The following is a 17,086-nucleotide window of genomic DNA, read 5'->3' as shown; positions in this document are numbered from 1 at the left end:
GAACAAGGTCTCCGTCCAGGAAAGAATTTGGACTAGCTCTGCCATAACTGCTGTGCTAGTGTCTCCCAGATGACATACATATGCCACCGCTTTGTTGTAGTCTGACTGACTGCAAACCGGCTGGCTGTTGAGGGCAGAATGGGCCCCCAAGAGAGCCTGAAAGATGGCTCAGAGCTGGAACCCATTGATCAGCTGAGCTGTTGTGGGTGATGACCAAAGGCCCTGAAGCCAAAAAAGCCATTCCACAGCACCTCAGGCTAGGAGAGTTGCCTCCATGGTCACATTGACCAAGGATCGGAGAGACCAAGGATCAGACCTAGAGATGAAGAATGGAGAGCATCAACCAATGAAGAATGACAGATGCTGTCAGAAGGAAAGAGAAACTGAGACGAGAGGGATGCCATGTAACCCTTCCAAGTCCACTCAATGGTAACCAAGTAGAGACCATCATGCCCAACAACCAAATGTTCCACAAGATTGACGGACGAGGTCCTGACAGAACCGTTGAGACCAAGTTCGGTATGATCCATGCATCATCCACCACAATTAAAACCCTGCTGCAGAGAGATGTCAAAGGCCACCTGCAGAACCGAAGACGCAGATAAGGAAGCAAGGGAGACCCTGCGAAAGTCGGGATACAGAACTGAGCCAAAAATACTTGAAATCAGCAACCTAGGAAGGTCTGTAACTGTGAAGCCAAAGTATCTTTCACAAGCAGAACATTCGTAAAGGGCATAATCGTGATACCATATACACGCAATATGCGCTGCATCGCTGACATTTGGTTGTTGTAAAAACACACAGTCGGGACTCCACCGAATGGCATGTCCCGGAACAGACAGGGAAAAGATTTGACTGCCAACTGAGGAAGAAGGAAAACCTGCCCTAACGGAAGGTGAAGATATGCGTTCCAGACATCTAGTGAGAATTTGTTGGCCTCTGTGTTGTGGACCCCTGAAGTCCATTTCTAACTGAACTACCCACCCCCTGGTGCTCAAGGCATGAAGATACAAGATCGGCCGGAATGAGCTGTTCGGCATTCGAACAAGGAAGGAGATAGAGCCTCAGTTTCCGTTCCTGCTGTGGAACTGAAGCGAAAATTGCCGGCTGAGAGGAGTGAAATTATAGCACAGTCCAATGCCACCGTGTTCGCCTCTTCCTGGGGAAATGCATTGTTGAAAAACAAACCACCACCCATTTGGTGGAGGCCCTCTGAGGTCCAAGATGAACTTAAGCAACAGCCCTACCACTTGCAAGCGAACTGTGTTGTGAGAGATACCCAGTCAGGTACCAGGCTTTCTTGGAGCTGTGTCCCCAGAACATGAAAAACTGCCCCTGGAAAGCAAATTCCTGCCAAGGAAGAATCAGCTTGTGGCAGACTGATTGTCCAAGAATGCACCAACCCAAAAAATAGGAGCGAAAACTTGGACCCCGCCTTTAGGTACAGCCACTAGAAGAAAAGTGCGTTCCCGACAGGTGGGGAATATAGAACCCAGTTGTCTAAAAGAGAACGTCATTACCAAACAAAAAATATTGTAAGGAACAATTTGGTATGAATGTGCAGAGCCAACGGGTGCTTCGAGTCAAATCGGCCGTAGCTGAAACCTGAAAGCTACCCGAGCCCCGTCTTGCATGACCTTCCCCACAGAGGTCGTTGCAAAACTGTCCCGCCAATCCAGCAGCTAATCCTAGGGCAAATCACTGTAAAGCCCCTTCGTCGGCAGAAGTTACCATAGCTCACGCCACCCTGTCGAGGCTCGCCAGGCCGGATAAAGACCCCAGAACCTATTAAAACAGACTGCAAACAACCCTCCAAGTCTTACGTAACGGATCCCTAAAAGACACTGAGTCCTGAACAGGAGCAGACGAGTGTTGGGCTAAACGGCTACCGCAGTGCATTCCGTGGGAGGTGCTTCCACTCGGACATTTAATCGACTGGTAGCAAATGTATGAGGAACGGAGCCCTCTGAATTCGGCGTCTCTTAATGACATTTCGTAGCCAGGCTTGGACAGACTCACAGCCACCGCTTGGGAATCCATAACTAAACCGCCTAGAGAGTGGTGCGCAGCAGCAACGAGACAAAACAAGATAGCAGGCCCGCACCCCTCGGGACAGCGCAAGTCTTCACAAGTTGTTTCAAATACAAAACGTCTAATAGAGTCCCGAAGGGAGGGAGACACCTCCAAGACCACACCCTACGTGCACATCAAACAGCAGAGGGTATCCTGAATAATCGAGCCAAATGGGAGAAACCTGTTGTAAATCCGGACACCGCACGCAGCAAAGCACGGAGCCAGAGCGGGGAATACTAAGGCTGGGAACCCTATAGAGGGGAAGAGACGAGGGTATACCCAAGCCTGAACTTGGCTTCCCTGTGAAGCGCAACCAGCTCCACTAGGGTGTACACCGACCTGCTAAGAGCCTGAGCCCACGTAGGTCCCCTCCTGGTGGACGCAGCACCTCAGATGCCTGCGTGCCACCGTGCACCCGAGGGCAACTGCCCTGTACTCTCTGTCCAAGCAAAGCACACCATCACCCCTTCGCCAACCCACTGACGAATGCAGCCACCGCACTCAGACTGTGTGCAGCTACAAGGAGGGCACAGCTACCCATCTAAAAAGTAAACTTTACAAATAAAAGAAAAATCTAATGCTACAACAAAGGGCTGCAAAGCAGGCCTCTAAAATGTGCCTTATTCCATGAAGCACTTAAAGAACACTGGAATTGTGGGATTGCAGGGGGGAGGATCTTAGGATTTAAAGATAAAGTTTCATAAAGTGCCAGCTCCAGCCATAACTTAGAATCCAATTGTCCAGTGTTCCTCAGCCTTGCTGCAAGAGGAATGTGGTTGTAGAACAATTAATATTTTCACCCAGCCTAAATCCATTAAAGTGCATGAAGGAATCTACACAGGGCAGAGTGTACAGTAATCTCCAGATCCATGATAACGTCTCCACAAACTGTGTCCTAGGCTTGTGGGCAGAACAAAATAAGATGACGTGGTTTGTGCAAGGGTTCATGATCCAAATTAAATTTATGTACATAGACACATATTACCATCTGGTGGATAATGTCCTGTGTGACACAGATCTGTATAATAACGTATGGGTAAAATAATTCAAAATATCCAAACATCATTATTGATTATTGCTTGATAACAGCACTTAAACCAAAATATTATCAGCGTGATTGGCAGCTCACTCATAGATTATGCGGATTAGTATTTGCGCTAAGTCATTACAGCAATAGATGATCCTTCATGATAGGAGCCACTGATTAACAATCTGAGAATGTCCTGCTCTTTGTGTTTGGGGTGCGCTAAAGATTCTGATATAGACCTGGATAATTAAATACACTACGTCACACAGTCACGACTGACTGGTTTTTAAAAACTTCAGCAGTCCTCGATTAGCTTTGACAGAGTTCATTAGTGAAAGGACCAGGTGTAGTTGTCTGTCCTAATTAGAGAATGTTATGGATGGTCTATGGGACAGATACAAATAGCTGCGAGGTTCAGACACGTTTCCGGGTTAGTGGAGTAGGTAAAACCGTACTTATTATTTCTTGCAACTCTATGAGTAGAAGTGGTGTCTGGAGCAAGAGGAGGAGGCGGCTGAAATATAAATTCTAAGGGGCGATTCAATAAATCTCGACTACCGTGATGTGTTATTGAAACTGCGTGAAACCGCCAGCAACGCACATCAACAACTCATCCCCATCCCTATCACACCACATTATGCAGATATTTGTACATAAACACATTAAGACAAACACATTTCTAAAACACTGGTAAGAAATGAATGGTGTCCTACCTTCCGCAGGTGCGTCACTGTTACTCCGCGCCATCCCGTGCTGGAAGCTGGCACTCTGCTGCCCATTATTGTGGTTTCTGCTCTGTGCCCATCTGTCAGCTGGGAAACAGAACATTCATAAATATCATCAATCATTTCATGCATGGTCACAGATCTACTCTCCAGTTACAGGGATGTCACATCCTGGCCCCACACATACAGGAAATAGCTATGAGAACAGGAGACCTATGGACGGCTAGCCGTGTGCTCATTGTCCCTGATATGAAGCAATCTGGCTCCTGGCTACAGGTAACAGCAGCATTATGGGGCGACTGAACTCCCATTTGTTATACATGGGGTGAAGGGCTGACTAAGAGGGGCTTGTTAGGCTGGACCATGCCTTTTACTATGAGCAGTAAGGTATCCAATCGGGAAGCCGGCGCACGTAAGACCGACAGCCAGCTTCCCGACTGCTATATCCCGGCGAGGGTTAAATAACAGGCGTCTAATTCTAGACGCCTGTCATTTTACAGACGCCGGGAGACCGGCGCCCGGCATCCCGATCGAAGTGATGCCAGGCGCCGCTGCAGACAGCCGTGCGGGGGGGAGGATTAGGTTTAGGGCTCCCGGGGGGGACTTGGGTTAGGCATCCCCCCGGGAGGTTAGTGTTAGGCTAGGGGGAGGGAGGGTTAGGCAACCCCCGGGGGACTTAGGTTTAGGCAGCAGGGAAGGGGGGGGGGGTTAGGTTTAGGCACTGGGGGGAAGGTTAGGGTTAGGCACCCCTAAGGAGGGTTAGGGTTAGGGGGGTTAGGTTAGAACATACTTACCTGCGGACGATCAGCCGTGTCGGCCTGCCGCTGCCGGGATTTCAACCGCCGGACTCGTGTCCGGCAGTAATTCGTATGTATTCTGTGCAGTAAGGATTCCACTAGCGTGCTCCTATACTGAGAAATGTGCTGTAAGCTTTGCCTGTAATGTGCAGCTCTGGAGAAGTCCACAGCTAAAGACCTGTTAGATATCAGCAATGTGCTGGCCCAGACCATTCAGCAACTGTACTTAGTCTGACATTAAATGGATCTAAGCTAATATCTGATAAGTTGCAAATCACTAAATACTCCTCTAGGTTTATATCTTTACTGTACCCTTAACAAAGAGGTCACCTACTGCACACTCCCACCAAATAGGAGTTACCCTCTATACTGTAACTAAATCCAATCTATACAATGATTCGCCACACTCTACAATTCTCCTAGTCTAATGGGGGGAGATTTATTTAGCTGCAAGGCTCATGTGCTAAAATAATGCGGGTTATCTGGGAAATCTAGCAAAGTCTTTCTTCCAGTAATTACCCACAATGTGCGCAGCCGCACGTCACAGGTGTCGCCATGAAAGAAAGTGCTATGCAGAATGTACACCAAATTCAGAAACCCAAATTCCCCTCCTTATATAGATCGGGGCAGTAATATAAGTGTACTAGACTACTTATGTCTATATTCCCTATATAACCATGATCAGGACACCAGTGACTGGATCTGTGCATTGCGGATTGTTATGAAGGTAAAAGTAGTGATACAATGTAAAGTGATAACGGGAAATGTAACGGTCATGTGACAGGACAGGGCTCAGTAATTAGGATATTTACATTTACACTGAGAAGCTACTAAGTACATATGGCCGGCCTGTACCATTGCAGGGCAGTCAGTGGCTGGTAACCCTGCTGTACATTTTATTTCTTTATACTTCTGATCTATGAAAGAACAACACTATAGACTGGCTCCATGACACAACGTCTATATATTGCTTTGTTCTTACTGACCTGGCATTGGATCACTCTTGGGCTCATTTTCCTGTTTAATCCTTGGAGTAACATCAGGAACTACATACACATCTGTGTACACAAGACAGAGAGTACACATCTCATTATATAATGTACACTAATATAGCAGCAAAAACAGCTACAGTGTAATACACTGACAGCTAGATGTTATTTTATATATTCTAAATATGAGGTTTCGTACAAGAATTAATAATATTTTCACCCAGGCTGAATCCATTAAAGGGCATCCAGGCACCTACAGGCTGCGGAGTGTACAGTAATCTCCAGACCGAGGAAGACGCCTCCACACACTATGTCCTAGGCTTGTGCGCAGAACAAAATAAGATGATGTGGATTGTGCAAAGGTTCATTATCCAAATAATATTTATGTACATAGAGACATATTACCGTCTGGTGGAGAATGTCCTGTGTGATACAGATCTGTATAATAAACTCTGGATAAAATAATACAAAATATCCAGACATCTTTATTGATTAGAGGTCAATGTTCGCAAACAGCACCTAACACAATATATTCTCAGTGTGATTGGCAGCTCACTCTTAGATTATGCGGATTAGTAGTTGCGCTATCACAGAGCAGGAGATGATCCTTCATGATAGGCGCAACTGAGTATGAACATGAGGATGTCCTGCCCTTTCTGTACAGGGCTCCCTAAAGATTCTGATATAGACCTGGATAATTAGACACGCTATGTCACACAGTCACCGGCTGACTGTTTTTAGAAAAGTCCTGCAGTCCTTCAATTAGCCTTGAAAAAGTTAATTAGCAAAACGCGTGTTGATGAGAGGACCAGGTGTTGCTACCTGTCCTAATCAGAGAATGTTATGGATGGTCTATGGGATAGATACAAATAGCTGCGAGGTGCAGACACGTTTCCGGGTTATTACAGTATCTAAAACCTTATTTATTTTCGAAGTGGAGTAGAAGTGGTGTCTGGAGCAAGAGGAGGAGGCCGGCTGAAGTATAAATTCTAAGGGGTCTATTTAATAAGCTTCAACTACCGTGATGTGTTATTGAAATTGTGTGAGACCGCCAACAACGCACATCAACAACTCGTCCCCATCACACCACAAACTTACAGATATTTGTACATAGACACATTAAAACAAACACATTAATAAAACACTGGTAAGAAATGACTGGTGTCCTACCCTCCGCAGGTGCGTCACTGTTACTCCGCGCCATCCCGTGCTGGATGATGGCGCTCTGCAGCCCATTATTGTGGTTTCTGCTCTGTGCCCATCTGTCACCTGGGAAACAGAACATTCATAAATATCATTCACTCAATACATGGTCACAGATCAATTCTCCAGTTATAGAAGTTGTCACATCCCGGACTCAAACATATAGGAAATAGCTATGAGTACAGGAGACATATGGACGGCTAGCAGTGTGCTCATTGTCCCGAATATGGATGGCTGACTAAGAGGGGCTTGTTAGAAACTGGTCCATGCCTTTCACTATGTGCAGTAAGGATTCCACTAGCGCGTTCCTATACTGAGAAATGTGCTGCAAGCTTTGCCTGTAATGTGCAGCTCTGGAGAAGTCCACAGCTAAAGACCTGTCAGATATCAGCAATGTGCTGGCCCAGACCACTCAGCAACTTTACTTAGTCTGACATTAAACGGATCTTCGCTAATATCTGATTAGCTGCAAATCACTAAATACCGCTCTGGGGTTGTATCCTTACTGTACCCTAACAAAGAGGTCACCTATTGCACACTCCCACCAAATAGGCTTTACCCCCTAACCCATAACTAAATCCACTCTGTACAATGACTTGTATCACTCTACAAATTCTTCTAGTCTAACGAGGGGAGATTTATTTAGCTGGCGGAACCTCGCTCGCTAATATAATGCAGGTTATCTGGGAAATCTCGCAAAGTCTTTCTTCCTGTAATTACCCACAATGTGCGCAGCCGCACGTCACAGGTGTTGTCATAATAGAAAGTGCTATGCAGAATGCCCACCAGATTCAGTAACCCAAATTCCCCTCCTTATATAGATCAGGGTAGTAATATAAGTGTACTAGACTACTCATGTCTATATTCCCTATATAACCATGATCAGGTGTTGACATTTAGATAATTAGATATTTAGGTAGTTATTCATAATTTTGGAATATTAGGATTAAAAGGAAATTGTTTAAATCAAAATGTCATTAATGGTTACTGTAGATATATATATTTTAAAGTGAGAAAAAGATTAAATAGGTTTGAATATACTGTATAAGTTAAATGTTTAGTAGCAGGTATTTAGATATATGCTTTAATTGTAAGGTTTAGTAATTGTATAAGAAACAGGTTTTTACTGCTTACAGACACTGGTATGCATACAATTAAGATCAGAAACATAGTGTATGGGCCCTAAAACAGACCTGGGGCAATCATTAAACCAGTTCATCCATTGTCCAAGCCAGGGGCAATGACAATAGGGGCAATGTTGCTGCTATACTTACAGATATTTTAAAAGATATATTTACACATCAAATACAAAGGTATATTAATGAATAGAAATTCTACATTTTATGACACCATGGTTATTTGAGCAGAAATAGCCAACTTGGTCCAGCTGACACTTTTACAACACTTCAGAATCTGGTTTGAGGGAAACCCGTAATTATCTGCCACATTTCTACAGAGTGGGAGATGGCAAAATAAATTTTGAAAGATTTGGGATAAAAGACAGCACTGGAAGTACAGTTTAGTTGGGGGAGAACAGAGGAGATGTAAGAAGAGGTCAGGTATGGTGAGTATAGGAGCTCAGTCTGGAGAGAGGACAGCACAATGTAACATAGAGTCCAGAAGAACATAAAGTTTGTGCAGGAGGAAGTACGGTAACTAATAATACTTGCAAGTATATAATCTGTGTTGTTATTAATTGTCTAAGTTTGTTAATTGTTTATTAAGTTTTATTTCTTAGGAAGCATACATATAATTAGTATATATGTCACTACTGTGAATATCTCATTCTGTATAATTTGATTTGCTTGTAAATAAATATCAGAAATCAGAGCTTGAACTTCACGTCTGAACTCACTGGAATCATAATATCAGTAATTCATACGTATGCATGTATTTGCATATTATATATAAAACGTGTGTTAATTGAACTTTATCTATATTTATAATATCTTTATAAATATACTAAAGAAATATTTTTATCGTCGGAGACTCTATCTTCAATAAGGCATCCCAGGTGAATATATATATATATATATATATATATATATATATAATAGAACGATTCCTCTACACAGGACACCAGTGACTGGATCTGTGCATTGCGGATTGTTATGAAGGTAAAAGTAGTGATACAATGTAAAGTGATAACGGGAAATGTAACGGTCATGTGACAGGACAGAGCTCAGTATTTAGGATAATTACATTACACTGAGAAGCTATGAAGTACATATGGCCGGCCTGTACCATTGCAGGGCAGTCAGCAGCTGGTAACCCTGCTGTACATTTTATTTCATTATACTACTGATCTATGAGAGAACAACACTATAGCCTGGGTCCATGACACAACGTCTACATATTGCTTTGTTCTTACTGACCTGGCATTGGATCCCTCTTGGGCTCATTTTCTTGCTTAATCCTCGGAGTAACATCAGGAACTACATACACATCTGTGTACACAAGAACAGAGAGTACACAGCTCATTATATAATGTGTACTCTAATATAGCAACGAAAACAGCTAATACACTGACAGCTAGATTTTTTTTATATATGTGGTTTTGTACAAGAAATATTAATATCATCACCCAGGCTATATCCATTAAAGGGCATCCAGGCACCTACAGGCTGCGGAGTGTACAGTAATCTCCAGACCGAGGAAGACGCCTCCACACACTATGTCCTAGGCTTGTGCGCAGAACAAAATAAGATGATGTGGATTGTGCAAAGGTTCATGATCCAAATATAATGTATGTACATAGAGACATATTACCGTCTGGTGGAGAATGTCCTGTGTGACACAGATCTGTATAATAAACTCTGGATAAAATAATACAAAATATCCAGACATCTTTATTGATTAGAGGCCAATGTTTGCTAACAGCACCTAACACAAAATATTCTCAGTGTGATTGGCAGCTCACTCTTAGATTATGCGGATTAGTAGTTGCGCTACCACAGAGCAGGAGATGATCCTTCATGACAGGCGCAACTGAGTATGAACATGAGGATGTCCTGCTCTTTCTGTACAGGGGCTCTCTAAAGATTCTGATATAGACCTGGATAATTAGACATATTACATCACACAGTCACCGACTGACTGTTTTTTAAAAACTCCCGCAGTCCTTGACAGAGTTCATTAGACCTGGATAATTAGATACACTACGTCACACAGTCACCGGCTGTTTAAAAGAAAAAACTCCCGCAGTCCTTCGATTAGTCTTGAAAAAGTTCAAAAGCGAAACGCGTGTTGATGAGAGGACCAGGTGTAGTTGCCTGTCCTAATTAGAGAATGTTATGGAAGGTCTATGGGACAGATACAAATAGCTGTAAGGTTCAGATGCATTTCCGGGTTATTACAGTAGTTAAAACCGTGCTTATTTTTGCTTGCAACTTTATAGGTAGAAGTGTTGTCGGAGCAAGAGGAGGAGGCAGGACGAAGTTAAAATTCTAAGGGGTCGATTCAATAAGCCTTGACTCCGGTGATGTGCCATTGAAACTGTGTGAAAACAATCTTGCAGATTTTTGTACATAAAAACATTAAGACAAACACATTTCTAAAACAATGGTAAGTAATGACTGGTGTCCTACCTTCCGCAGGTGCGTCACTGTCACCCCGTGCCATCCCCTGCTGGAAGCTGGTGCTCGGCAGCCCACTCTTGTGGTTTCTGCTCTGTGCCCATAGGTCACCTGGTAAAAAGAACATTTATAAATATCATCATTCAAAACATGGTCACAGATCTACTCTCCAGTTACAGGGGTTGTCACATCCCGGCCCCACACATACAGGAGACCTATGGACGGCTAGCCGTGTGGTCATTGTCCCTGATATGAAGCTATCTGGCTCCTGGCTACAGGTAACAGCAGGATTCCAGGGGCGAGGGGACTCCCATTTGTTATACATGGGGTGAAGGGCTGATAAGGAGGGGCATGTTAGAAACTGGACCATGCCTTCTACTATGTGCAGTAAGGATTCCACTAGCGCGTTCTTCTACTGAGAAATGTGCTGCAAGCTTTGCCTGTAATGTGCAGCTCTGGAGAAGTCCACAGCTAAAGACCTGTCATATATCAGCAATGTGCTGGCCCAGACCACTCAGCAACTTTACTTAGTCTGATATTAAATGGATCTAAGCTAATATCTGATTAGCTGCAAATCACTAAATACTCCTCTGAGATTCTATCCTTACTGTACCCTTAACAAAGAGGTCACCTATTACACACTCCCTCTAGATAGGCTTTATCCTCTATACTGTAACTAAATCCTCTCTGTACAATGACCTGTCACACGCTACATGAAACCCTGTGACAATCTACACACATAAAGTACAGATATCCCTGGGCCTCTCTCCCCCCATGGACAGTACTTGTATAGTTCTTCTGATCTCAAGGGGGAGATTCATTTAGCCACAAGGCTCTGGCGGAACCTCGCTCACTAATATAATGCGGGTTATCTGGGAAATCTGACAAAGTCTTTCTTCCTGTAATTACCCACAATGTGCGCAGCCGCTCGTCACAAGTGTCACCATGATAGAAAGTGCTATGCAGAATGCCCACCAGATTCAGCAACCCAAATTCCTGTCCTTATATAGGTCAGGGTAGTAATATAAGTGTACGAGACTACTCATGTCTATATTCCCTGTAGTGCGGTCAATATCCGGACCGCAGGTATTCTGGTGCTCAGAATCCCGGCCCCGGAATACTGAAGGTTATGGGGTGGGTTAGCGTTAGACACTAAGGAGGGAAAGGTTAGGATTAAGATACGGGGACGGAGAGGTTAGGTTTAGGTACCAGGGAGGGAGGGTTAGAGTTAGGGTAGGGAGAAGCAGGGGGTTACCTACCGTCCATGTGTTGGTATCCTAACTCTGTCGGGATGGCGGCGTCGGGATTCTGACAGCCGGGATCCCGTACCCATCCCATATTCCCTATATAACCATGATCAGGACACCAGTGACTGGATCTGTGCATTGCGGATTGTTATGTAAGGAAAAGTAGTGATACATTTCCCGTTATCACTTTACATTGTAACGATCATGTGACAGGACAGGGCTCAGTAATTAGGGTAATTACATTACACTGAGAAGCTATGAAGTACATATGGCCGGCCTGTACCATTGCAGGGCAGTCAGTGGCTGGTAATCCTGCTGTACATTTTATTTCTTTATACTTCTGATCTATGAGAGAACACTACTATAGACTGGCTCCACGACACAACGTCTACATATTACTTTGTTCTTACTGACCTGGCATTGGATCCCTCTTGGGATCATTTTCTTGTTTAATCCTCGGAGTAACATCAGGAACTACATACACATCTGTGTACACAAGAACAGAGAGTACACAGCTCATTATATAATGTACACTAATATAGCAGCAAAAACAGCTAATACACTGACAGCTAAATGTTATTTTATATAATCTAAATATAAGGTTTTGTACCAGAATTATTAATATCATCACCCAGGCTAAATTCATTCAAGTGCATCCAGGCACCTACAGGCTGCGGAGTGTACAGTAATCTCCAGACCTAGGAAGACGCCTCCACACACTATGTCCTAGGATTGTGGGCAGAACAAAATAAGATGATGTGGATTGTGCAAAGGTTCATGATCCAAATAACATTTATGTACATAGAGACATATTACCGTCTGGTGGATAAAGTCCTGTGTGATACAGATCTGTATAATAAATTCTGAATAATATAATACAAAGTATCCAGACATAAAATTTAGACATCTCTATTGATTAGATGTCAATGTTTGCTAACAGCACCTAACACAAAATATTATCAGCTCACTCTTAGAATATGCGGATTAGTAGTTGCGCTATGTCATTACAACAATAGATGATCCTTCATGACAGGTGCAAGTGAGTATCAATCTGGAATGTCCCGCCCTTTCTGTACGGGGCTCTCTAAAGATTCTGATAAAGACCTGGATAATTAGATACACTACACCACACAGTCACCGACTGACTCTTTTTTTAAAAAAACTCCCGCAGTCCTTCGATTAGCCTTGAAAAAGTTAATTAGTGAAACGCGTGTTGATGAGATGATCAGGTGTAGTTGTCTGTCCTAATTAGAGAATGTTATGGAAGGTCTATGGGACAGATACAAATAGCTGCGAGGTTGAGATATATTTCCAGGTTATTACAATATCTAAAACCGTGCTTATTTTTACTTGCAACTTTATAGGTAGAAGTGGTGTCTGGAGCAAGAGGAGGCGGCAGGACGAAGATTAAATTCTATGGGGTCGATTCAATAAGCCTCAACTCCTGTGATTGAAACTGCGTGAAAACAATCTTGCAGATATTTGTACATAAATACATTAAGACAAACACATTTCTAAAGCACTGGTAAGAAATGAATGGTGTCCTACCTTCCGCAGGTGCTTCACTGTTACTCCGCGCCATCCTGTGCTGGAAGCTGGCGCTCTGCAGCCCATTATTGTGGTTTCTGCTCTGTGCCCATAGGTCACCTGGGAAACAGAACATTCATAAATATCAATCATTCCATGTATGGTCACAGATCTATTCTCCAGTTACAGGGTTGTCACATCCCGGCCCCACACATACAGGAAATAGCTATGAGAACAGGAGACCTATGGACGGCTAGCCGTGTGCTCATTGTCCCTGAAATAAAGCAATCTGGCTCCTGGCTACAGGTAACAGCAGGATTCCAGGGGTGAGGGGACTCCCATTTGTTATACATGGGGAGAAGGGCTGAATGAGAGGGGCTTGTTAGAAACTGCACCATGCCATTAACTACATCCAGTTAGGATTCCACTAGCGTGTTCCTATACTGAGAAATGTGCTGCAAGCTTTGCCTGTAATGTGCAGCTCTGGAGAAGTCCACAGCTAAAGACCTGTCATATATCAGCAATGTGCTGGCCCAGACCACTCAGCAACTTTACTTAGACTGACATTAAATGGATCTAAGCTAATATCTGATTAGCTGCAAATCACTAAATACTCCTCTGGGGTTCTATCCTTACTGTAACCTTAACAAAGAGGTCACCTATAGCACACTCCCTCTAGATAGGTTTTACCCTCTAACCAATTACTAAATCCTCTCTGTACAATGACCTGTATCGCTCTACATGAAACCCTTTGGCAATGTACACACATAAAGTACAGATACCCCTGGGCCTCTCTCCCTCAGACAGTACTTATACGTATAGTTCTTCTAGTCTCAAAGGGGGAGATTCATTTAGCTGCAAAGCTCTGGCGGAACCTCGCTCACTAATATCATGCGGGATATCTGGAAAATCTCCCATAGTCTTCCCTCCCATTAGTTACCCACAATGTGGGCAGCCGCACGTCACAGGTGTTGTCATGACAAAAAGTGCTATGCAGAATGCCCACCAGATTCAGTAACCCAAATTCTCGTCCTTATATAGGTCAGGGTAGTAATATAAGTGTACAAGACTACTCATGTCTATATTCCATGGGGTGCGGTCAATATCGCGACCGCAGGTATTCTGGTGCTCAGAATGCCGGCGCCAGAATCCCGACACCAGTCAGAATCCCAAATGTAAGTAGCCGGGTTAGGTTGAGGGTTAGCGTTAGGCACCGGAGAGGGAGGGTTACAGTAGGGAGAGGCGGAGGTTTAGGATACCTACCATCAGATGCTGGTATCCTAACTCTGTCGGGATGGCGTCGTCGGGATTATGACAGCCGGGATCCCGAGCACCAGCATCCCATACCCATCCCATATTCCCTATATAACCATGATCAGGACACCAGTGACTGGATCTGTGCATTGCGGAGTGTTATGAAGGGAATAAAAGTAGTGATACAATGTAAAGTGATAACGGGAAATGTAACGGTCATGTGACAGGACAGGGCTCTATAATTAGGATAATTACATTACACTGAGAAGCTATGAAGTACATATGGCCGGCCTGTACCATTGCAGGGCAGTCAGTAGCTGGTAATCCTGCTGTACATTTTATTTCTTTATACTACTGATCTATGAGAGAACACTATAGACTGGCTCCACGACACAACGTCTATATATTACTTTGTTCTTACAGACCTGGCATTGGATCCCTCTTGGGCTCATTTTCTTGTTTAATCCTCGGAGTAACATCAGGAACTACATACACATCTGTGTACACAAGACAGAGAGTACACAGCTCATTATATAATGTACACTAATATAGCAGGGAAAACAGCTAATACACTGACAGCTAGATGTTATTTTTATATATGTGGTTTTGTACAAGACCTATTAATATCATCACCCAGGCTAAATCCATTAAAGTGCATCCAGGCACCTACAGGCTGCGGAGTGTACAGTAATCTCCAGACCTAGGAAGACGCCTCCACACACTATGTCCTAGGCTTGTGCGCAGAACAAAATAATATGATGTGGATTGTGCAAAGTTCATGATCCAAATATAATGTATGTACATAGAGACATATTACCATCTGGTGGAGAATGTCCTGTGTGACACAGATCTGTATAATAAACTCTGGATAAAATGATACAAAGCAACAAGACACAAAATTTAGACATCTTTATTGATTAGAGGTCAATGTTTGCTAACAGCACCTAACACAAAATATTCTCAGCTCACTCTTAGAATATGCGGATTAGTAGTTGCGCTTTGATGTTAGAGAAGAAGATGATCCTTCATGACAGGCACACCTGAGTATGAATCTGGAATGTCCCGCCCTTTCTGTACGGGGCTCTCAAAAGATTCTGATATAGACATGGATAATTAGACATATTACATCACACAGTCACCGAGTGACTGTTTTTTAAAATGCCAGATCTCCCTCAGTCCTCGATTAGCCTTACAAAAGTTCATTAGCGAAACCCATGTTGATGAGAGGACCAGGTGTAGTTGTCTGTCCTAATTAGAGAATGTTATGGATGGTCTATGGGACAGATACAAATAGCTGCGAGGATCAGACACATTTCCGGGTTATTACAGTAGCTAAAACCGCACTTATTTTTGCTTGCAAGTTTATAGGTAGAAGTGGTGTCTGGAGCAAGAGGAGGAGGCAGGACGAATATTAAATTCTAAGCAGTCGATTCAATAAGCCTCGACTCCCGTGATGTGTTATTGAAACTGCGGAAAAACCACCAGTAAGGGCACATCAACTCATCCCTATCACACCACAATCTTGCAGATGTTTGTACATAATGACATTAAGACAAACACATTTCTAAAACACTGGTAAGAAATGAATGGTGTCCTACCTTCCGCAGGTGCGTCACTGTTACTCCGCGCCATCCCGTGCTGGAAGCTGGCGCTCTGCAGCCCATTATTGTGGTTTCTGCTCTGTGCCCATCTGTCATCTGGGATAAAGAACATTCATAAATATCATCATTCAATACATGGTCCCAGATCTACTCTCCAGTTACAGGGTTGTCACATCCCGGCCCCACACATACAGGAAATTGCTATGAGAACAGGGGACCTATGGACGGCTAGCCGTGTGCTCATTGTCCCTAATATGTAGCAATCTGGCTCCTGGCTACAGGTAACAGCAGGATTCCAGGGGTGAGGGAACTCCAATTTGTTATACATGTGGTGTAGGGCTGAATGAGAGGGGCTTGTTAGAAATTGGTCCATGCTATTTAATACATGCAGTAAGGATTCCACTAGCGTCTTCCTATACTGAGAAATGTGCTGCAAGCTTTGCCTGTAATGTGCAGCTCTGGAGAAGTCCACAGCTAAAGACCTGTCATATATCAGCAATGTGCTGGACCAGACCACTCAGCAACTTTACTTAGACTGACATTAAATGGATCTAAGCTAATATCGAATTAGCTGCAAATCACTAAATACTCCTCTGGGCTTCTATCGTTACTGTATCCTAACAAAGAGGTCACCTATAGCACACTCCCTCTAAATAGGCTTTACCCTCTATACCGTAACTAAATCATCTGTGTACAATGACCTCTATCACTCTACAAATTGTTCTAGTCTCAAAGGGGGAGATTCATTTAGCTGCAAAGCTCTGGCGGAACCTTGATCACTAATATAATGCAGGTTATTTGGGAAATCTCCCAAAGTCTTCCCTCCCGTTAATTACCCACAATGTGGGCAGCCGCACATCACAGGTGTCACCATGATAGAAAGTGCTATGCAGAATGCCCACCAGATTCAGTAACCCAAATTCCTGTCCTTATATAGATCAGGGTAGTAATATAAGTGTACTAGACTACTCATCCCTTATTCCCTATATAACCATGATCAGGACACCAGTGACTGGATCTGTGCACTACGGATTGTTATAAGGGTAAACAGGGCCAGGTTAAGACTTG

At 43.7% G+C, this 17,086-nt stretch overlaps 2 protein-coding genes across 5 annotated transcripts in view; one reads left to right on the top strand and one right to left on the bottom strand.

Moving 5' to 3' along the window:
• Positions 1-13,054, top strand: part of LOC148506526 (major histocompatibility complex class I-related protein 1-like) — a 185,481-nt gene extending 172,427 nt beyond the window's left edge. The window contains exon 6 of the mRNA XM_088446659.1: positions 13,001-13,054. The gene's annotated coding sequence lies outside the window, so the exon portion shown is untranslated. The remainder of the gene's footprint in view (positions 1-13,000) is intronic.
• LOC148506525 (uncharacterized) overlaps positions 1-17,086 on the bottom strand; it is a 79,393-nt gene that overhangs the window by 14,932 nt on the left and 47,375 nt on the right. For all 4 annotated transcript variants that reach the window (XM_088446652.1, XM_088446655.1, XM_088446654.1 and 1 more), the window contains 9 exons: positions 16,016-16,114; positions 14,843-14,914; positions 13,185-13,283; positions 12,051-12,122; positions 10,402-10,500; positions 9,190-9,261; positions 6,782-6,880; positions 5,609-5,680; positions 3,814-3,912 (listed from right to left, as the gene is read on the bottom strand). In XM_088446652.1, the coding sequence (XP_088302778.1) occupies positions 3,814-3,912; positions 5,609-5,680; positions 6,782-6,880; positions 9,190-9,261; positions 10,402-10,500; positions 12,051-12,122; positions 13,185-13,283; positions 14,843-14,914; positions 16,016-16,114 (783 nt within the window). The remainder of the gene's footprint in view (positions 1-3,813; positions 3,913-5,608; positions 5,681-6,781; positions 6,881-9,189; positions 9,262-10,401; positions 10,501-12,050; positions 12,123-13,184; positions 13,284-14,842; positions 14,915-16,015; positions 16,115-17,086) is intronic.

This window comes from Taudactylus pleione, unplaced genomic scaffold (assembly GCF_031769625.1).
Source record: "Taudactylus pleione unplaced genomic scaffold, aTauple2 ptg000400l, whole genome shotgun sequence".
Taxonomy (NCBI): domain Eukaryota; kingdom Metazoa; phylum Chordata; class Amphibia; order Anura; family Myobatrachidae; genus Taudactylus; species Taudactylus pleione.
The sequence above is the reverse complement of the archived record's forward strand: the minus strand, read 5'-3'. Positions and strand labels throughout refer to the sequence as shown.